This window comes from Cucurbita moschata, unplaced genomic scaffold (assembly GCF_002738365.1).
Source record: "Cucurbita moschata cultivar Rifu unplaced genomic scaffold, Cmos_1.0 Cmo_Scf00001, whole genome shotgun sequence".
Lineage (NCBI taxonomy): Eukaryota > Viridiplantae > Streptophyta > Magnoliopsida > Cucurbitales > Cucurbitaceae > Cucurbita > Cucurbita moschata.
Window position 1 is genome coordinate 1,577,961 of NW_019268517.1, and position 16,056 is coordinate 1,594,016.

The 16,056-nt window shown below is 39.8% G+C and overlaps 4 protein-coding genes across 13 annotated transcripts; 3 read left to right on the top strand and 1 right to left on the bottom strand.

Annotated features, from left to right (window-relative positions):
• Positions 1-665: 665 nt before the first annotated feature.
• LOC111448161 (serine incorporator 3) lies at positions 666-8,658 on the top strand. Of its 9 annotated transcripts, XM_023087716.1 has the most exons (16): positions 666-705; positions 1,187-1,290; positions 1,384-1,528; positions 1,752-1,860; positions 2,014-2,222; positions 2,941-3,017; positions 3,681-3,840; positions 3,965-3,989; positions 4,786-4,875; positions 4,968-5,139; positions 5,259-5,332; positions 5,435-5,504; positions 5,629-5,700; positions 6,880-7,013; positions 7,732-7,805; positions 8,406-8,658. In XM_023087716.1, the coding sequence occupies exons 5-16, from the start codon at positions 2,015-2,017 to the stop codon at positions 8,495-8,497; spliced, it is 1,248 nt and encodes a 415-aa protein (XP_022943484.1). In that variant the 5' UTR covers positions 666-705; positions 1,187-1,290; positions 1,384-1,528; positions 1,752-1,860; position 2,014; the 3' UTR covers positions 8,498-8,658. The 9 variants fall into 9 exon arrangements, with proteins under 9 accessions (XP_022943484.1, XP_022943412.1, XP_022943807.1 ...); XM_023087644.1 differs by lacking the exon at positions 666-705 and having other exon boundaries at positions 1,033-1,290; XM_023088039.1 differs by lacking the exon at positions 666-705 and having other exon boundaries at positions 1,033-1,290; positions 1,820-1,860.
• An 869-nt stretch (positions 8,659-9,527) lies between these two features.
• Positions 9,528-10,511, top strand: LOC111451013 (dirigent protein 16-like). The gene has a single exon (XM_023091243.1). The coding sequence runs from the start codon at positions 9,574-9,576 to the stop codon at positions 10,324-10,326; it is 753 nt and encodes a 250-aa protein (XP_022947011.1). The 5' UTR covers positions 9,528-9,573; the 3' UTR covers positions 10,327-10,511.
• LOC111451002 (hydroxyethylthiazole kinase) lies at positions 10,231-12,214 on the bottom strand. Of its 2 annotated transcripts, XM_023091230.1 has the most exons (3): positions 11,732-12,214; positions 10,776-11,193; positions 10,231-10,319 (listed from the first exon to the last, which is right to left on the bottom strand). In XM_023091230.1, the coding sequence occupies exons 1-2, from the start codon at positions 12,182-12,184 to the stop codon at positions 10,804-10,806; spliced, it is 843 nt and encodes a 280-aa protein (XP_022946998.1). In that variant the 5' UTR covers positions 12,185-12,214; the 3' UTR covers positions 10,231-10,319; positions 10,776-10,803. The 2 variants fall into 2 exon arrangements, with proteins under 2 accessions (XP_022946998.1, XP_022946989.1); XM_023091221.1 differs by lacking the exon at positions 10,231-10,319 and having other exon boundaries at positions 10,622-11,193.
• A 656-nt stretch (positions 12,215-12,870) lies between these two features.
• LOC111453747 (beta-glucuronosyltransferase GlcAT14A) lies at positions 12,871-16,043 on the top strand. Its single transcript, XM_023094972.1, has 4 exons — positions 12,871-13,602; positions 13,690-13,765; positions 13,866-13,981; positions 15,318-16,043. Exons 1-4 carry the CDS (start codon positions 12,894-12,896, stop codon positions 15,833-15,835), a joined length of 1,419 nt encoding a protein of 472 aa, XP_022950740.1. The 5' UTR covers positions 12,871-12,893; the 3' UTR covers positions 15,836-16,043.
• The last annotated feature ends 13 nt before the right edge of the window (positions 16,044-16,056 follow it).

Sequence of the window (16,056 nt, forward strand, 5' to 3'; positions counted from 1 at the left end):
GTAGATAGGGGAACAAAACATTTCTTATAACTGTGTGTAAACCTCCCCCTAATAGACGCGTTTTAAAACCGTGAGTCTGACGACTCTCCTTGTATAAGGACGGAGCTTAGTTAAGTAAAACCAGGGGTCGTGCTGCTTGCTCGATGCATCCTTGTGAGTAGGTAGGACCGGTGAATTTCCCCCTCGGTTGATGTAGTTGCAATAAGTTTACTTTGATTTTGATTAAGTTGCTAGAAAGAATCATAGTTTAGGAGAGAAAATCAATCTTTCACCAGGTTCTACCACACCGGGCCCAATCATACTCAAAATCTGAGTTTGATCCTGGCTCAGAAGGAACGCTAGTTATATGCTTTACGCATGAAAGTCGAACATTGTTTAATAAAAACTTGTGCCAGTGCCTCGGATGCAGAAAGCTTTTTTTTATAGAGAGAGAGTCAAGGGGGCTTCCACGGGCGATTCTGTAACCGCAGGAAGCTCAGACCCGATAAGATGATGGGCGCGCACGAGACCATTTTGATGTTGAGTGGTCAAAGTAGACAATATCTATTAGCGATAGCGTTAATGTAAGGGTAATTTGAAACCCATATTATATAGGAGAGGCGCCAAGGCACTAACCATGTGCTTCTAGAGAAGGGGAAATAAAACAAAGGCCTTAAATATAAAAGTTGGGTCTATACGCTTCAACAAAGTTGGGGAGGATTTCAGGTAAGTAATGTAGTTTAGTCAAAAGGAAGTTGTCATTGCCTTGTTTGTCTATTAGCTTCATATTGAATCTTACACTTTTTGCTCTTTTTCTTGCTTTTTTTCAATTGCTTGGGTCCCTTGTAAAGACTTGATTTTACATTAAAAAAACAGAGAAATCAATATGTTCACATTTTGATTGGAACATCTTTTGTAGAGAAATCAAATCAAATCAAATCAAACCAACTATGTTCCATTAGCTCAAATCTCGTAGTTTTTTTTTCTTGCTCACTACCTGTTTGATGAAATGCCAAGCTGATGAAGTATTGCTCAGCATCGATTTCAAATAAAATTTAAAGGAATCTGACTTAAAAATGAAAAAAAACCAGACACCCACAATACACAAAACATGTTTTTGATATTGATGAATGGTGAATGAGCTAAAGAGCATGTCTTTTATGAAGGGTAATCTTGTTTTTCTGTTCTTGTATGATGTTTGGGTAAGAACAATGTGATAGAGAATATGAAAGGAAGTGGTGAAAGTTTCTGTTCACTGCCACGGGGAAAATCATGAGCCCGACAAAGCTGTTCCTTCCTCTGCAAAGGGAGGTGAGTTCTTGTTGATTGGGAAAAGACTTTGTTCTTTAGAATTTGGTGAGAGAGCTTCCTAATTCATGTGACAATATCTTCTCATTATGGCAGCTTCTTTGGTTTTTCCTCAGAGAATTGCTTATCAAATCAATTATCCTCTCAATCAAGAAAGTTGTTACTTGAAGATAATAGAAAAGAGAGCTCTCAAAGGTAATGAGCTGTCAGGGCAAAACGTCAAAAGAATAGGCCAAAAGTGGTAAGAAAATAAAGTATGCCATTGTGAAACGTTGTACTTGTAACTTGTGAAATACTACACTTTTTTATTAAATTTTTTGTTTAGTGACATCTCGAGCGTTTCGGATTTTATCATTTTCATTAGTAACCTTTTGACAATTTAGATTTGTTTTATTGATATATTCAAAATTAGATTGGTTTGGACTTTGCATTAACGATATCTTGTTTGCTCTTCTTCTCACTAGACTGCCTGCACCATTACTTTGTTGCTTTCTTCCTTGTCCTTTTAAGGAGCGTTTGATATGGGCTGCAGACTTATATGAGCTGTGTGACATTAGAGTAGGGGTAGCCAAGGTGAGTTTCTTAACTTTACCATAAGCATCCTTCTCTGTTCTCTTAGCACCAGAAAACATTCTCATCATTGTTCCTGGTTCTTTGTCTGTCCTCTAATGATTGAGATTGAGATTGAGGGAGAATAAGTAGCTATCTATCTGTTTGACATTGCAGAATGAGCCAAGGGGGTGAAGGTAGAGGAGTACATACCAGACAAGGAAACTCTGAATTTGTTTCTTGGGAAACTCCAAATGCTGATTATGCTAGTGAAAAGAAGAAGTCCTTGCGAGTTCGCTACGTATACGCCGTTATCTTCCTGATGACGAATCTCATTGCTTGGTTTATTCGAGATTATGGGAAAAGGATTATACCTCAGATACGATGTAAGGAAAACCTCTCTTTCATTTGTTCATACATTTTGATTTACATTCACTACATCATTACAATAACTGAAAAGAAGATACTGAAGTTTACAGGTTTGTGTAAGTTTTGATTCAGAAGTAGTGAAGTGTACATGTGAGATCCCACGTCGGTTGGGGAGGAGAATGAAACATTCTTTATAAGAGTGTGGAAACCTCTCCCTAGTAGATGCGTTTTAAAAACCTTGAGAGGAAGCTCAAAAGGAAAAGCTCAAAGAGGACATATCTGCTAGCAGTGGGTTTGGGCTGATACAAATGATATCAGAGACAGACACCGGGCGGTGTGCTAGCGAGGATGTTGGGCCCTGAAGGAGGGTGGATTGTGAGATCCCACATTGATTGGAGAGAGGAACGAGTGTCAGTGAGGACATTGGGCCCTAAAGGGGGGGTGGATTGTGAGATCCCACATTGGTTGGGGAGGAGAACGAAACATTCTTTTATAAGGGTGTGGAAACCTCTCCCTAGCAGACGCGTATTAAAACCTTGAGGGGAAGCCCGAAAGGGAAACCTCAAAGAGGACAATATCTACTATTGGTGGGCTTGAGTTGTTACAGTACATGTCATTCAGAAACTTCACTTTCGTGCATTTTTTCAGTAAATTGTACTAGTATATTTCGGCTCGAAGATTAAGATTCTCGGCTTATATATGATTTTTCTTTTTGGTAACTGAATGTCGCTGCAGATCTTAAATCCTGTGGAGTAGGAGGACAAGATTGTTTTCTCACACTCGGAGTTCTTCGTGTGAGCCTAGGATGCTTTGTATCTTTTTTTTCTCTCTTCTCTATCATATAAGAATAAGAATATTTCTTCTGCTCCTCTTGAGGTGGCTCTGTTTTTGCTAAGAAAGAGGCGAAATAGTCTTTCTGTAACAGCCCAAGCCCACCGCTAGTAGATATTGTCCTCTTTGGGCTTTCCCTTTCGGGCTTCCCTTCAAGGCTTTTAAAACGCATTTGCTAGTGAGAGATTTCCACACCCTTATAAAGGGTGTTTTGTTCTCCTCCCCAACTTCAGTGCCCAGTGTCTTTGCTGGCACATCGCCTCGTGTCCACTCCCTTCAGGGCTCAGTCTCCTCGTTGGCACATTGCCCGGTGTCTGGCTCTGATACTATTATAAGGGTGTGAAAACCTCTCCCTAACAGCGCGTTTTAAATACCTTGAGGGGAAGCCCGAAATGGGAAGCCCAAAAAGGACAATATCTACTAGCGGTGGGCTTGGGCCGTTACACTTTCCTTTGCAATCAGTTCCTTAATATTGTTACATTGTTAACTATGAAGATAGAGTTGAGTTGTCTTTTTCAGTATCATCAGCCAATTTTTCCAAACCATGTCTGTTGGAATTTTCAAAAGTCAGGCAGTTGTCACTGAGCCTAACTGTTCCTCACCATTGTATCATTGAAGGACCAAATCCTTTACTACAAGTTCAGATATTTTTCTTTCTGATGTTTCTCTCTACGTCGAGAACAAGAAAATTACACGAACCTCGAAATGTCTGGCATTCTAGTTGGTGGAGCTTGAAGTTCATTGTGTTTATTGTTTCAATGTTGGTTCCATTCTTCTTCCCTCCAGCTCTTATCCAATTATATGGTATGTTCCTTTGTTCAACATCCATTACCTGGGTTGCTATCTCAACATTTACTGAAAACCTGAACTGAATAATGATTCCATTGCTTAACTGAAATTACCTAGATTTCCCCCTCCTTTTTTGCAGGTGAAGTTGCTCGTGTAGGTGCAGGGTAAGTCCAAATTCTACATCTACAATTTCCAGCTAAATCTCTCAAGCATCTCTTGTAATAGCCCAAGCCCACCGCTAGCAGATATTGTCCTCTTTGGGTTTCCCTTTCGGACTTTCCCTCAAGATTTTTAAATCGCGTCTGCTAGGGAGAGGTTTCCACACCCTTATAAAGAATGTTTTGTTCTCCTCCCCAACCGATGTGGGATCTCACAATCCACTCCCTTCAGGGCCTAGTGTTCTCGCTGGCACTTGTTCCCTTCTCCAATCGATGTGGGACTCCCCAATCCACCCCCCCTTTGGGCCCCAGCATCCTTGCTGGCATACTACCTCGTGTCCACCCCCCTTCGGGGCTTAACCTCTTCGCTGGCCGATCGTCCGGTGTCTGGCTCTGATACCATTTATCCAACCCCACTGCTAGCGGATATTGTCTTCTTTAGGCTTTCCCTTCCGTGCTTCCCCTCAAAGTTTTTAAGACATGTCTACTAGGGAGAGGTTTCCACACCCTTGTAAAGAATGTTTCGTTTTCCTCTCCAACTGATGTGGGATCTCACATCTTCATCTTTATTTTCTCACATTACACGTCTGACGTTTGAGGTGGGCCGTATGTTCATATAACTTTCTAATATAAATCATTCTCAAAGAGGCCATTGAGTATACTACCTATTCCAATCCCACAACTAATACTGACTATATGTCTTTCATCCTCACTTCCACAGCTTAAGATGAACTTGTTAATTCTATCTGTATTATTTCTTCATTGAAAATATGAATGCCTTTAGTTTTCTTCTCATGAACAGGATATTTCTCCTCCTCCAACTGGTAAGTGTTATCCAGTTTATCTCATGGTGGAACAAGTACTGGATGCCTGATGAGAAAATGAAGCAGATGTATGTTCTCTAATAAAGTACAGCAATTCAAAAACCTTGAATTTACCTATGTTTAGCATCAATTTCCACAATATTTCATTCATATTCAACAGCTGCTCGCTTGGATTATTCACGTCGACGATCTTTTACATAGCTTCATTCTGCGGGATCGGTTTGATGTACTTCTTATATGTTCCAAAACTGAGATGTGTTCTCAATATATTCTTCATTTCTTGGACTTTGATTCTCCTCATTGTGATGATGGTTGTGTCTTTACATTCAAAGGTATGCTTTTCAAAATCACCCTTTTTGTTCACACCACAAAATTTCACTCATATTCAGCTAGATTATCACAGCTATGGGAAGTTTTTATTTGAAACTATCTTTGGAACTTTAAAAGTCAGGTCAATAGAGGTCTGTTATCGTCCGGTATCATGGCTTCGTATGTCGTCTTCCTCTGCTGGTCTGCCATTAGAAGGTTTGGGATTCAACATTGTGTTGTGATATAGGCTTTCTGCTTTGAAGTTGTATGATGAACATAAAATTGTGATCTTTCTAATCCTAGCGAGTTTCTTGACAGCGAACCGGCGACCGAGAAATGCAGTGCACAGAAGCAAGGGAGTGGGAATAGTGACTGGATTACTATACTTGTGAGAATTTACAGCTCTTTTTCACTTCTCTAGCTTCCTCTGTTCAAACTTTGAGTCACACCCTGCTCTTTTATTTGACCTCTCTAGCTGATGTTTGTGAGTTTCCTTGGTGTTGTGGTTGTAGAGCTTCTTAATTGCTATCTGTGCAGTTGTCATGGCAACCTTCTCAACTGGTATTGATTCACAATCATTTCAGGTCACTTGCTTTTGACTTTCCATCTTCAAGTGTTTATCTAAAAGTTTTATTAGAACCTAGGATAGAACGTTACGGTTTCGCTTGATAACAATTTTGTTTTGAGGTGGGTAGATATTCTTTTATAATTTATCGATTAACCAACGTTATGCATGTCGAACCCTCCAATTTACGGATATATCAATATATTGACGAATATGTTCGTCCTTGATAACTTTCTTGGTACTACTAATGTGAGATCCCACGTCGGTTAGAGAGCAGAACGAATCATTCCTTTATAAGGGTGTGGAAACCTCTCCCTAGCAGATGTGGTATAAAACCGTAAGGCTGACGGCGATACGTATCGGGCTAAAGCGGACAATATCTGCTAGCGGTGGGCTTGGGTTTGGGTTGTTACAAATGGTATTAAAGCCAGACACCGAGCGATGTGCCAGCGAGGACGCTAGGTCCCCAAGGGGAGTGGATTATGAGATTCCACATCGGTTGGAGAGGGGAACGAATCATTCTTTTATAAGGATGTGGAAACCTCTCCCTCGCAGACGCGTTATAAAATCGTGAGGCTGACGACGATACGTAACGGGCTAAAGCGGACAATATCTCCTAGTGCTAGGCTTGGGCTTGGATTGTTACAAATGGTATTAGAGCCAAATACTGATCGATGTGCCAGCGAGGACACCGGGTCCCCATGGGGGATGGATTATGAGATCCCACATCGGTTGGAGAGGAGAACAAAACATTCTTCATAAGGGTGTAAAAACTTCTTCCTAACAGACGCGTTTTAAAACCATGAGGCTGACAATGATACGTAACGAGCCAAAGTGAACAATATCTGCTAGTAGTGGGCTTGGGCTTGGACTTGGGCTATTACAAATGGTGTCAGGGCCAGACACCGAGCGGTGAGCCAGCTAGGACGCTGGGCCCCCAAGGGGAGTGGATATGAGATCCCACATCGGTTGAAGAAGAAGACGAAACATTCCTTATAAGGGTGTGAAACCCTCTTCTTAACATACGCGTTTTAAAACCGTGAGGTTGACGACAATACATAACGAGCCAAAGTGAACAATATTTACTAGCGGTGGGCTTGAGCTATTACAACTAAAGATCTGCTTTGTTTGAACTAGAATGCATTTTTTCTAGAAATTTGAGCATAAAACAGAAATTTGAGTTTCTGATCCGTTGCAGTTTCGTAAAGACGAGGCGAAAGAGGAAGATGACATACCTTACAAGTATGGTTTTTTCCATATCATATTCTCTCTAGGAGCCATGTACTTTGCAATGCTCTTCATCAGCTGGAACCTCAACAACTCAGCCACAAAGTAAGAAAACTGAAACCATCATTGTTCTTCCTGAAACTCATATATGAGATGTTACTTACGTTGATTGGAGAACGGAACGAAACATTTCTTATAAGGGTGTGGAAACCTCTCCTAATAGACGCGTTTTAAAATTGTGAGGCTGATAGCAATATGTAACAGTTCAAAGCGGACAAGATATGCTATGGTAGAGTTGAGTTGTTACAAATAGTATCAGAGCCAGACACTGGATGGTGTACCAATGAGGTCACTACCCTCCAAGGGGAGTGGATTATGAAATCCCACATTGGTTGGGGAAAGGAACGAAACATTTCTTATAAAGGTGTGGAAACCTCCCCTTAGTAGATGCGTTATAAGATCGTGAGGCTAACGGTGATACGTAACGAGCCAAAGTGGACAATATCTACTAGCGGTGGATTTGGGTTGTTACATCATCTCTCTCTCTAATATTGGAGTGCAAATTAAAACCTGAACAAGTATAAACCAAACCATCCGAACCAAGATCAAACTATGATCATTCGATCAATCGGTTTCGTTTTAAGATTCTCAAAGAAAATGCTTAGTTTGATTTGGCTGGTGTGTGAAGATGGTTATATTTGATTTCGTTTTTAAAGTTGGTCAGTTAGGTCGAACTGGATCGAACTGAACCGTTTATGCCCGTAACTCTCTCGTGATCTATGTGATTCTCATGATCGCTCTTATACAATTGTGAAATGTTTAGGTGGAGCATGGATGTTGGATGGACAAGTACATGGGTTAAAATCATTAATGAATGGCTTGCAGCCTCAATATACTGTAAGTACAATCCTATTCAAAACACACTCTTCTGTGCCAATTTAATGATAGACAGTATAGTATAACAGGTCTAGGAATTGACTTAACAGCTATGATTCGTCAAATAGTGTCGATATCTAGAGATGTTCACGGGATGGAATAGGGATGGAAAAGACTTTTCCATCCACATCCCCGTCGCCTATTTCAATTTCTATGCTCGTAAAGTTCTTCCTTTATCGTTGAAAGGATTAAATTCACCCAATAAATTTTTTTCATCTTTTGTTTTTATTAGAAAAACAATAATAAAAATTCAAAATTACGATGTTACAACACATTTTTCAACAACTCATTAATATAATAATAATAATCGGAGTGGAGACGGGGACGAGAAGTCTAACCCCATCTCATTTAACCAAATGGGAGAAACTCTTCCCGCTCTCTCCTACATTCTCTTCAAGGTGGATCTGCATAGCAGTCTAGACTTCATAGTTAAGATGAACATTTCTATGATATCTATGAGCTTTTTGAGTTTAGTAGCTCATAATTCGCGACTAATCTCACGAGATAATTGCTACATCCGAACTTGATTATTTTCTTATTCTCCGCCATTTGTTTGTGCAGTGTGGACATTAATTTCTCCAGTGGTGAGACAGGCAAAGGTAAGGAATCATGAAGAAGGTGTGCAAGAAGCAAATGGTTCAGCAATTCCTTGACAATGAACTTTTTGTATTCTCATTATTTTGTCCCTAAGTTCCTGTTCTTGTTGTTCTTTATTTTAAGATGAAAATGGTAAAAAGTGTCACAAGATTCAACCAATGCCTTTTCAACTGTACTGATCTCAAGAAACCCATATTTGAAGAGTCGTAAAAGTGAGATACATTTCGTAGATACGTGTATTAGATTATTCATTTATCACTATAATGATTGGTTCTTATTAGGTCAAGGACAACCCGTTGTAGGTTAGCAATCCTCTCCGCACTCTGTGACCTTCCCTTCAAAACTCCCTTTGAAAACTCTCTTGAATCGCACCCATGAACTCTTGAAACAAAAATTCAGTCAACCCGCTGACTGGATTTTTGTTTTTAAAATTATTTAAGTACAATCATCCAAAGAATTATTGTCTAAAACTATTCTTTCCAAAAATTGAAAATTATTTTAAACATCTCACATTCATCGTTCAAATCCAAACGACTTCATTATGTAGAACTGATCAATAAGAGCATTGTTCCGATAGATAACTCTTCTATACAGTTCATTAAAATATCCAAGCTCATTAGTTTATCCCATCTATTTGAATGATCGGTCTCAACACGAAAAAATCATCCAATCGAGTTCAAGAATAGAAAATAAGTAGATATTATTTCCCTGATGACAATGTAGAAGGGAATTCAAAGTGGAACAGATTAAACATATCACTAAAAATCCAACTGCCAAATTATATGCTAATATTTATATCTTATAAGAAGATGTATTTGGTTTGGTTATACCCTCCACAATGAATAACAGCTATCTTCAGGAACCTACCTACTCAACTCAACTATGAAAATTCTGAAAATAATGGCCGAAGCTAATTCCAAGAACTATTTCATCAAAAGCATGCATATCTTCAAGAACAGATCCAACAACTTCACCATTTTTGGTGGTTCATAGCAACTCCAAAATCCAAATTGATCTATGATTTTCAGCTGTGTATAAAGAGTAGAGTTCATACCTCTTTGCAGATCACCACAAGAATTACAATCCTCTGAGTTCTACAAGCAAGAGAAGCTCTGCATACCGACTCTGCAACATGTTCAGGCAATCGTCTTCTCGCGCCTTCATCGCAATGGCGATCATTGTGGTGCATTTTGTGGCGTTTAGGTCTGCAGCTGTCACCGCTAATGCTGGGGGGGAGGAGTCTGTCCTTGAATTTTACATGCATGACATTCTCGGCGGTGGCAGCCCTACAGCGAGACCGATTACTGGCCTACTGGGGAACATATACACTGGTCAAGTACCCTTTGCCACACCTATAGACTTCCTTCCCCCAGACGATGGCATAGCAATTCCAAATGCTAATGGTGCTCTCCCCACTGTTAATGGCAACAATGGGATCCCTCTAGGGACTGGCTTGTCTGGTACTGCTTTTGCTGGAAATCCCAACCCACAAAATCTTCCCCAGACCCAATTGGGACCTGATGGGTTGGGACTAGGCTTTGGAACGATTACCGTCATCGATGACATCTTGACCACAGCACCGGAGTTGGGCTCACAGTTGATTGGCAAGGCACAAGGGGTGTATGTGGCTAGTTCTGCTGATGGGACTACACAGATGATGGCATTTACGGCCATGGTTGAAGGAGGAGAGTATGGTGACAGTCTCAACTTCTATGGAGTATTCAGGATTAATAGCCCCTCATCACATTTGTCTGTGACTGGAGGAACTGGCAAGTTCAAGCACGCACGTGGGATTGCAGAGGTGCGCTCGCTCATTCCTCCTGGCCAGCACGTCGCTGATGGAGCAGAAACATTGCTGCGATTCATTGTCCATCTAAGCTATTGAAAACCAATATGGTGAACAAAGAACAATGCAATTTATGTGAGGTTATGAATGCAATCATGGTCTGTAGTTTCTATCAAATGCAGCAGCAAGTCAAAAAATGTAATCGAGTCTTATAAAATTTAAATATTTCTAAGTTGTAATTCTGTTGTGATCATATCGTGAGTAAACTTTGATGGATTTCATGATAAAATTTACAAGGAAGTAACTCATCAAATGTGATTAATGAAACACCCTAGTGATATAACATACATGATCATGAACACAGTAACGAGCAGCATCAAAAGAACGAAACAAATTTACGAGGATGATCAGAGTTATAGACTTCATCGAAAAGATTCAAAGGGCAAACAGATAAATAAATGAAAAGTTCAGGCTAGCCAACCTTTTCAACATTATTGGACATTGAAGTAATGTACATACTCAACAAGGTTTAAGAGTAGTTACTGTACCATAAATAACAACCCCTCCAAAATTTAATCACAAGCTGGCGATCTTGACTCGTGAGATTACAGCAGCTTCATCGAGCCCATATAGCGAATCAATCAAATGAGTTCGTAGTGATGCAGGGCCCTTCGCTGTTTCCATTCCCATCTCGCCCGCAATTCCAAAGATCGATAACGCTGAAGCTGTTGTTTCCAAAGCATGAAGTTGATCAACAGCAAGGAAGGCAGCAATAAGAGCTGTTACTGAACATCCTGTTGCTGTAATCTTTTGCATCATGGCCACTCCATTATGAGCGCCAATAACTTGCTTCCCGTCTGTAACTATGTCCACGGCTCCTGATACTGCTACTATGGCTCCACTGGTTTGAGCTAATGATTTAGCAGCTTCTACAGCATCAGTTGACTCATGGGAGCTATCCACGCCCTTGAAATCATAATAAAAGTGAGGCGAAGAAGTAAGATCAATTTTGACAACTAAGTTGCTACTTAACTAGTAGAGTAAGAGATATCAAAATTGATTTTGCCGCTTAAAACTCTAGATTCCGTGAAGGATTTCATTATGATTTGCAAAGATGAGCTGATGATCAAAACTTGAAATCTCAAACACTTGGTGGTAAGGGCTTGAAATATTTAGAGATAACACTTTCAAAATTTGGGTTCAAGACTCAAGCCATATAACTTTCAATTTCTCCTAGAGTTGGTCTCAGAGCCGCGGGATGGGTGATAAGCCTAATCTAAGGAATGGGACTTTGATGCTCCGATTATAAAAAGGGAGATTTCGGATCGGAATAAGCTTCCCCTAAAATTGAACTGCTAGACCGATAGATTAAAAGGAATCAAACACAAAGCTCTTCCATGGATGTAACCTAGTTTGCAACTTTGCATGCAGAAGTTCAAAAGCAGAGAAGATGGAACAATCGTACCGAAATTCATTTCCGGTGTGAAATCAAATTGCAACTTACCATACTGAACTCCGTGGAAGCTTTAGACAACGCGATTATTTCCGATCCATTCCCTCTAACAACGGTGGGCTTCAACTGCATAAGCTCCAAACAAGCCATCATCCGAAACTTAGAAGCTCCGGCAGCAACCGGATCGAGAACCCAAGGCTTCCCGGCCTTCAACGCCAGTTCAGCGGCAAACTTCATGGCAGGCAACCAGGCAGCGGAAAGCGTGCCGACGTTAATACAAAGAGCATCGACGTTGGGAGTGAAATCCGGCAACTCCTCGAGAGAATGAAGCATGGCCGGGGATGCACCAGCAGACAAAAGAGTATTTGCCACCAAATCCATCGAAACAAAGTTGGTGATGCATTGGATGAGCGGCGATCGGCTACGAACGGCGGCGAGTGTAGACCACGTTCTGGCTCCCCATTGCCGTCGCTGCTCTTCGTCTTCTATTTGCTTCGAATTCATCGCTCTCTCAACAAGCTCAAAACTCGCCTGAAATTTATGGATATAAGATATTTATTAATTTATTATAATTAATTTATTCATTTATTTTTATTAAAATTGGGCAAAAATTCTCCACGAAAAAAAAATATATAATTTTTGTTTTTTTTTAAAAAAAATATATAATTTTTGTTTTTTTAAAAAAAAAAATATCTTTATGATAAACTTTTTTAAATAATTTTTATTAAAAAAAATATAATATAATTTTTAAACCATCAAATATTAATATTATAACATAATCTTTTTTAGTTAATTTACTTTTTTAACCTTCTCATATTTTAATTTCTTATTAATAAATCAAAATTAAATATTTATATTAGTACATCCCCATACATTATTTTAAAAATAGAATTCAAATATTCTTAAATTTTTTCGATTTAAATAATTTTTATTAAATAATGAACCAATTAAAATATATATTTACTTATTTTTAAATATTAAATTAAAATTCTTGACTTAATTTTAATATATATTTTAAAATTGTAATAATTAGAGTGTATATATATATATATATATTAACAAATGAATGAGGTGAGGCACTAAGAATTATTCAAATCAAATTATGTAGTGATCTATTTTTAATTTTTTTTTTTAATTTTCAAAACGAAAACAAATTAATAATTTTTATTTATTTATTTATTTTGTTGGGGAGGTGAATTGAGAGGAAGGAACAATGGCGGTCACTACATCACCATCAGCTTCACCAAGAAACAAATCAAAGCCAAAGAAACAAATCACCACCACCACTTCCACTTTTTCTCGCCCCAAAAAAATGCAGGCCCCGCCGGCGTCACCCGCCGCCGCCCCCTCTCCCGCTGCCGTCGCCCTCAAAGACTCCAAAACCACTCTCTCCATCATCCTCGCCACTGCCCTCTTCTCCCTCATTTTCTTTCTCTCCATCTCCTCCTCCTCCCGCCGCTCCCCCTTCTCCGCCTCTGCCGTCCTCCACCACCCCAAACCCGACCCATTTCTCTTCCCGACTCGTCAGACTCACCGGACCGTCTTCCGTAGCAGCAATGCTTCCTCCGATCCCACTCCTCCTTCTATTGCTTATCTCATTTCCGGATCCAATGGCGATTCCAATCGGATTCTTCGGCTGCTTTTCGCTGTTTATCACCCTAGAAACCACTATCTGCTTCATCTCGATCTCTCCGCTCCTCAATCCGAGCGCGACTCTCTTGCCGTCGCCGTCGAAGCGATTCCCATCTTCAGAGCTGCTCAGAATGTCGATGTAATCGGTAGAGCCGATTTCGTGTATCTCAAAGGTTCGTCGACAATTTCTTCGACGCTTCACGGTGCCTCGCTGCTCCTCCGGTTGTCGCCGAATTGGGATTGGTTTATTCGTCTCACTGCCGATGATTACCCACTTGTCACACAAGATGGTATGTTTTCCGGAAATCTTCGTTTTAGATGGAAGTTTTCTTGATTCAGAATTTTGTTGATTGAGTGATCTTCTTTGTGTTCTTTAGATCTTCTTCACATTCTGTCATTTCTGCCTAAGGATATGAACTTCGTAACGCATTCGAGTTACATTGGGTGGAGAGAGTAAGATGATCACTCTTTCACAGACTCCAAAACCATTTTACTTTCCAATTTCTTCGTTCTGAGCTGCCAATTCTTGTTGTTGTTCTTGTGTTGGTTAAAGGGCTAGGAAATTGAAGCCGATAATTGTTGATCCAGGGCTTTATCTTTCTGAGAAAACTGCCATGTTCTATGCCACCCAAAAGAGGGAATTGCCTAATGCCTTCCAGTTGTTTACAGGTAGACCTTCTTCATTACTCGTCTTTTGAATGCTTGATTATCTGTGGAGCTTCAATAGCTCGTATGGATTATAGTTCTAACTTGGAATAGTGCAAATTTGGTTATATAGTAAAGATATTGCAGTTTTAGTGGGAATTATGGGTCCTTTCCAAGAAGATTGTAAACTCCATAGGTATTGTAAATTATAGGTTTTACTCTTTACAAACTCCTAATTCTCAAATACTAAACCTTCCAACCAAAGAACTAGGTGCCATAGATTGCCTAAAATCATAGATCTTGAGACAAAGACAAGTTCCATTAGTGTAAGAGTTGAACACTCCATAAGATAGGATGGTCAATTCTACTTGAATGTTCTTTGGAAATGGCATGCAACTCAAAGATACCAGTTGCAAAAATCTCGGTTAAGCTTGAAAGGAAAAGATGAAAGGCTCAGGCTAAATTTATTTACGATAATCTAATATGTATAATTCTCACCGAGGATGGATAGTGTAACAGCTCTTGCAGATATTGTCTTCTTTGAGCTTTCCCTTTCGGGCTTCTCCACGAGGTTTTTAAAATATCTCTGCTAGGGAGAGGTTTCCACACCCTTGTAAAGAAGGTTTAGTTGTTCTTCTCTCCGACTGATGTGGGATCTCACAAACCACTTTTCATTGGGGCCCAGCGTTCTCGCTGACACTCGTTCCTCTCTCCAATCGATGTGAGATCTCACAGGTAGAATCCTTTATAGATAACTTAAATACATGGCAAAATATTGTAAGTGGCAAAGTGGTCTTGCTCCTATGATTGAGTCTTTCATCTCTTCGTAAAGAAAGAACAAAAAAGATGAACTATGGATCGTACTTTGAAGTTATTGGCCATTCATATGAAAATGGTGGTGGCTCTGATGAGAAGCCGTATATGTAGTTTTAGATCTGTTATTTAGCTTCTTTCTAGTTGCTAATGTCAATATGGGGAGAGTATTTTTGTAATTCTCTGACTTAGAAATGGAAACTCCCTTGACTTGGAAATGGCCTCCTTTTATGATTTTCCCCCGACACGGAACCGAACTGGGCACCTCGTGGTTTTTCAACCCCTACATTTGTTGTACTAAAAAAGAACGGCCTCCTCGTGATGCTATTGTCATTGCCGTTTTGATAAAATGTTGTAATATCTCAGTTGGTATTATGTTTTTTCAATTTTATGCTATCTAATAGTAACTGCTAGCTTGGATATTGAATTCAACATAAATGTTGATATCTAGTTACGCATGTTGGGTTTGAACTTCAATGTTTCCTGAAGAAGCTCTCTTATCATCTGGAACTGATAAGAGATCTTCTCCCACCGTTCTCTTATGCAGGTTCGTCTCTTTCAATCGTGAGTCGACAGGTTGTCGAGTTCTGCGTTCTCGGAACAGATAATCTTCCCAGGACTCTTTTGATGTACTTCTCAAATACTCAATCTGGCCACATGAACTATTTTCCAACCGTCCTCTGTAATTCTCACCAGTTCAACAAGACGGTCCTTAACGACAACCTACTATACGCCATATTTGACAAGCCTCCCAAAGAACAGCCCCAGTTCCTTGGCCCCTCTGATTACGATCTCATGATCGAGAGTGGAGCAGCCTTTGCAACAAGATTTCAGTCGAACGATCCAGTACTCAACCGAATCGATACTGAGATCTTGAACCGTGGCCCCGGACACATCGTGCCGGGTGGGTGGTGTTTGGGGGAGCCGGGGAATGATACATGTCTAGTATGGGGAGATGCAGATGTAGTTAGACCTGGCTCAGGAGCAAGAAGACTTGAAAAACGGATTGTTGGGTTGCTTTCAAATGGTACATTTAGAAGGAATAGGTGTGTAGTTGTTGAATGATTCTTAAGGACTGAATATCCCCAAAAGAGAGCAAAAGGGAGTGCCAATCCTTATCTCCATTCATTCTTTAGGGTGTTTTAGGTAATTTAGCTGTTACCATTATCCTTTCCGGAATTTAGATTTGTATCATTAAAAATGACGTCTTAGTTATATATATAGCATAATGAATATTATGCAGAGATCATGGCTGTCATAATTTTGCCATTAATGATTTTTTTTTT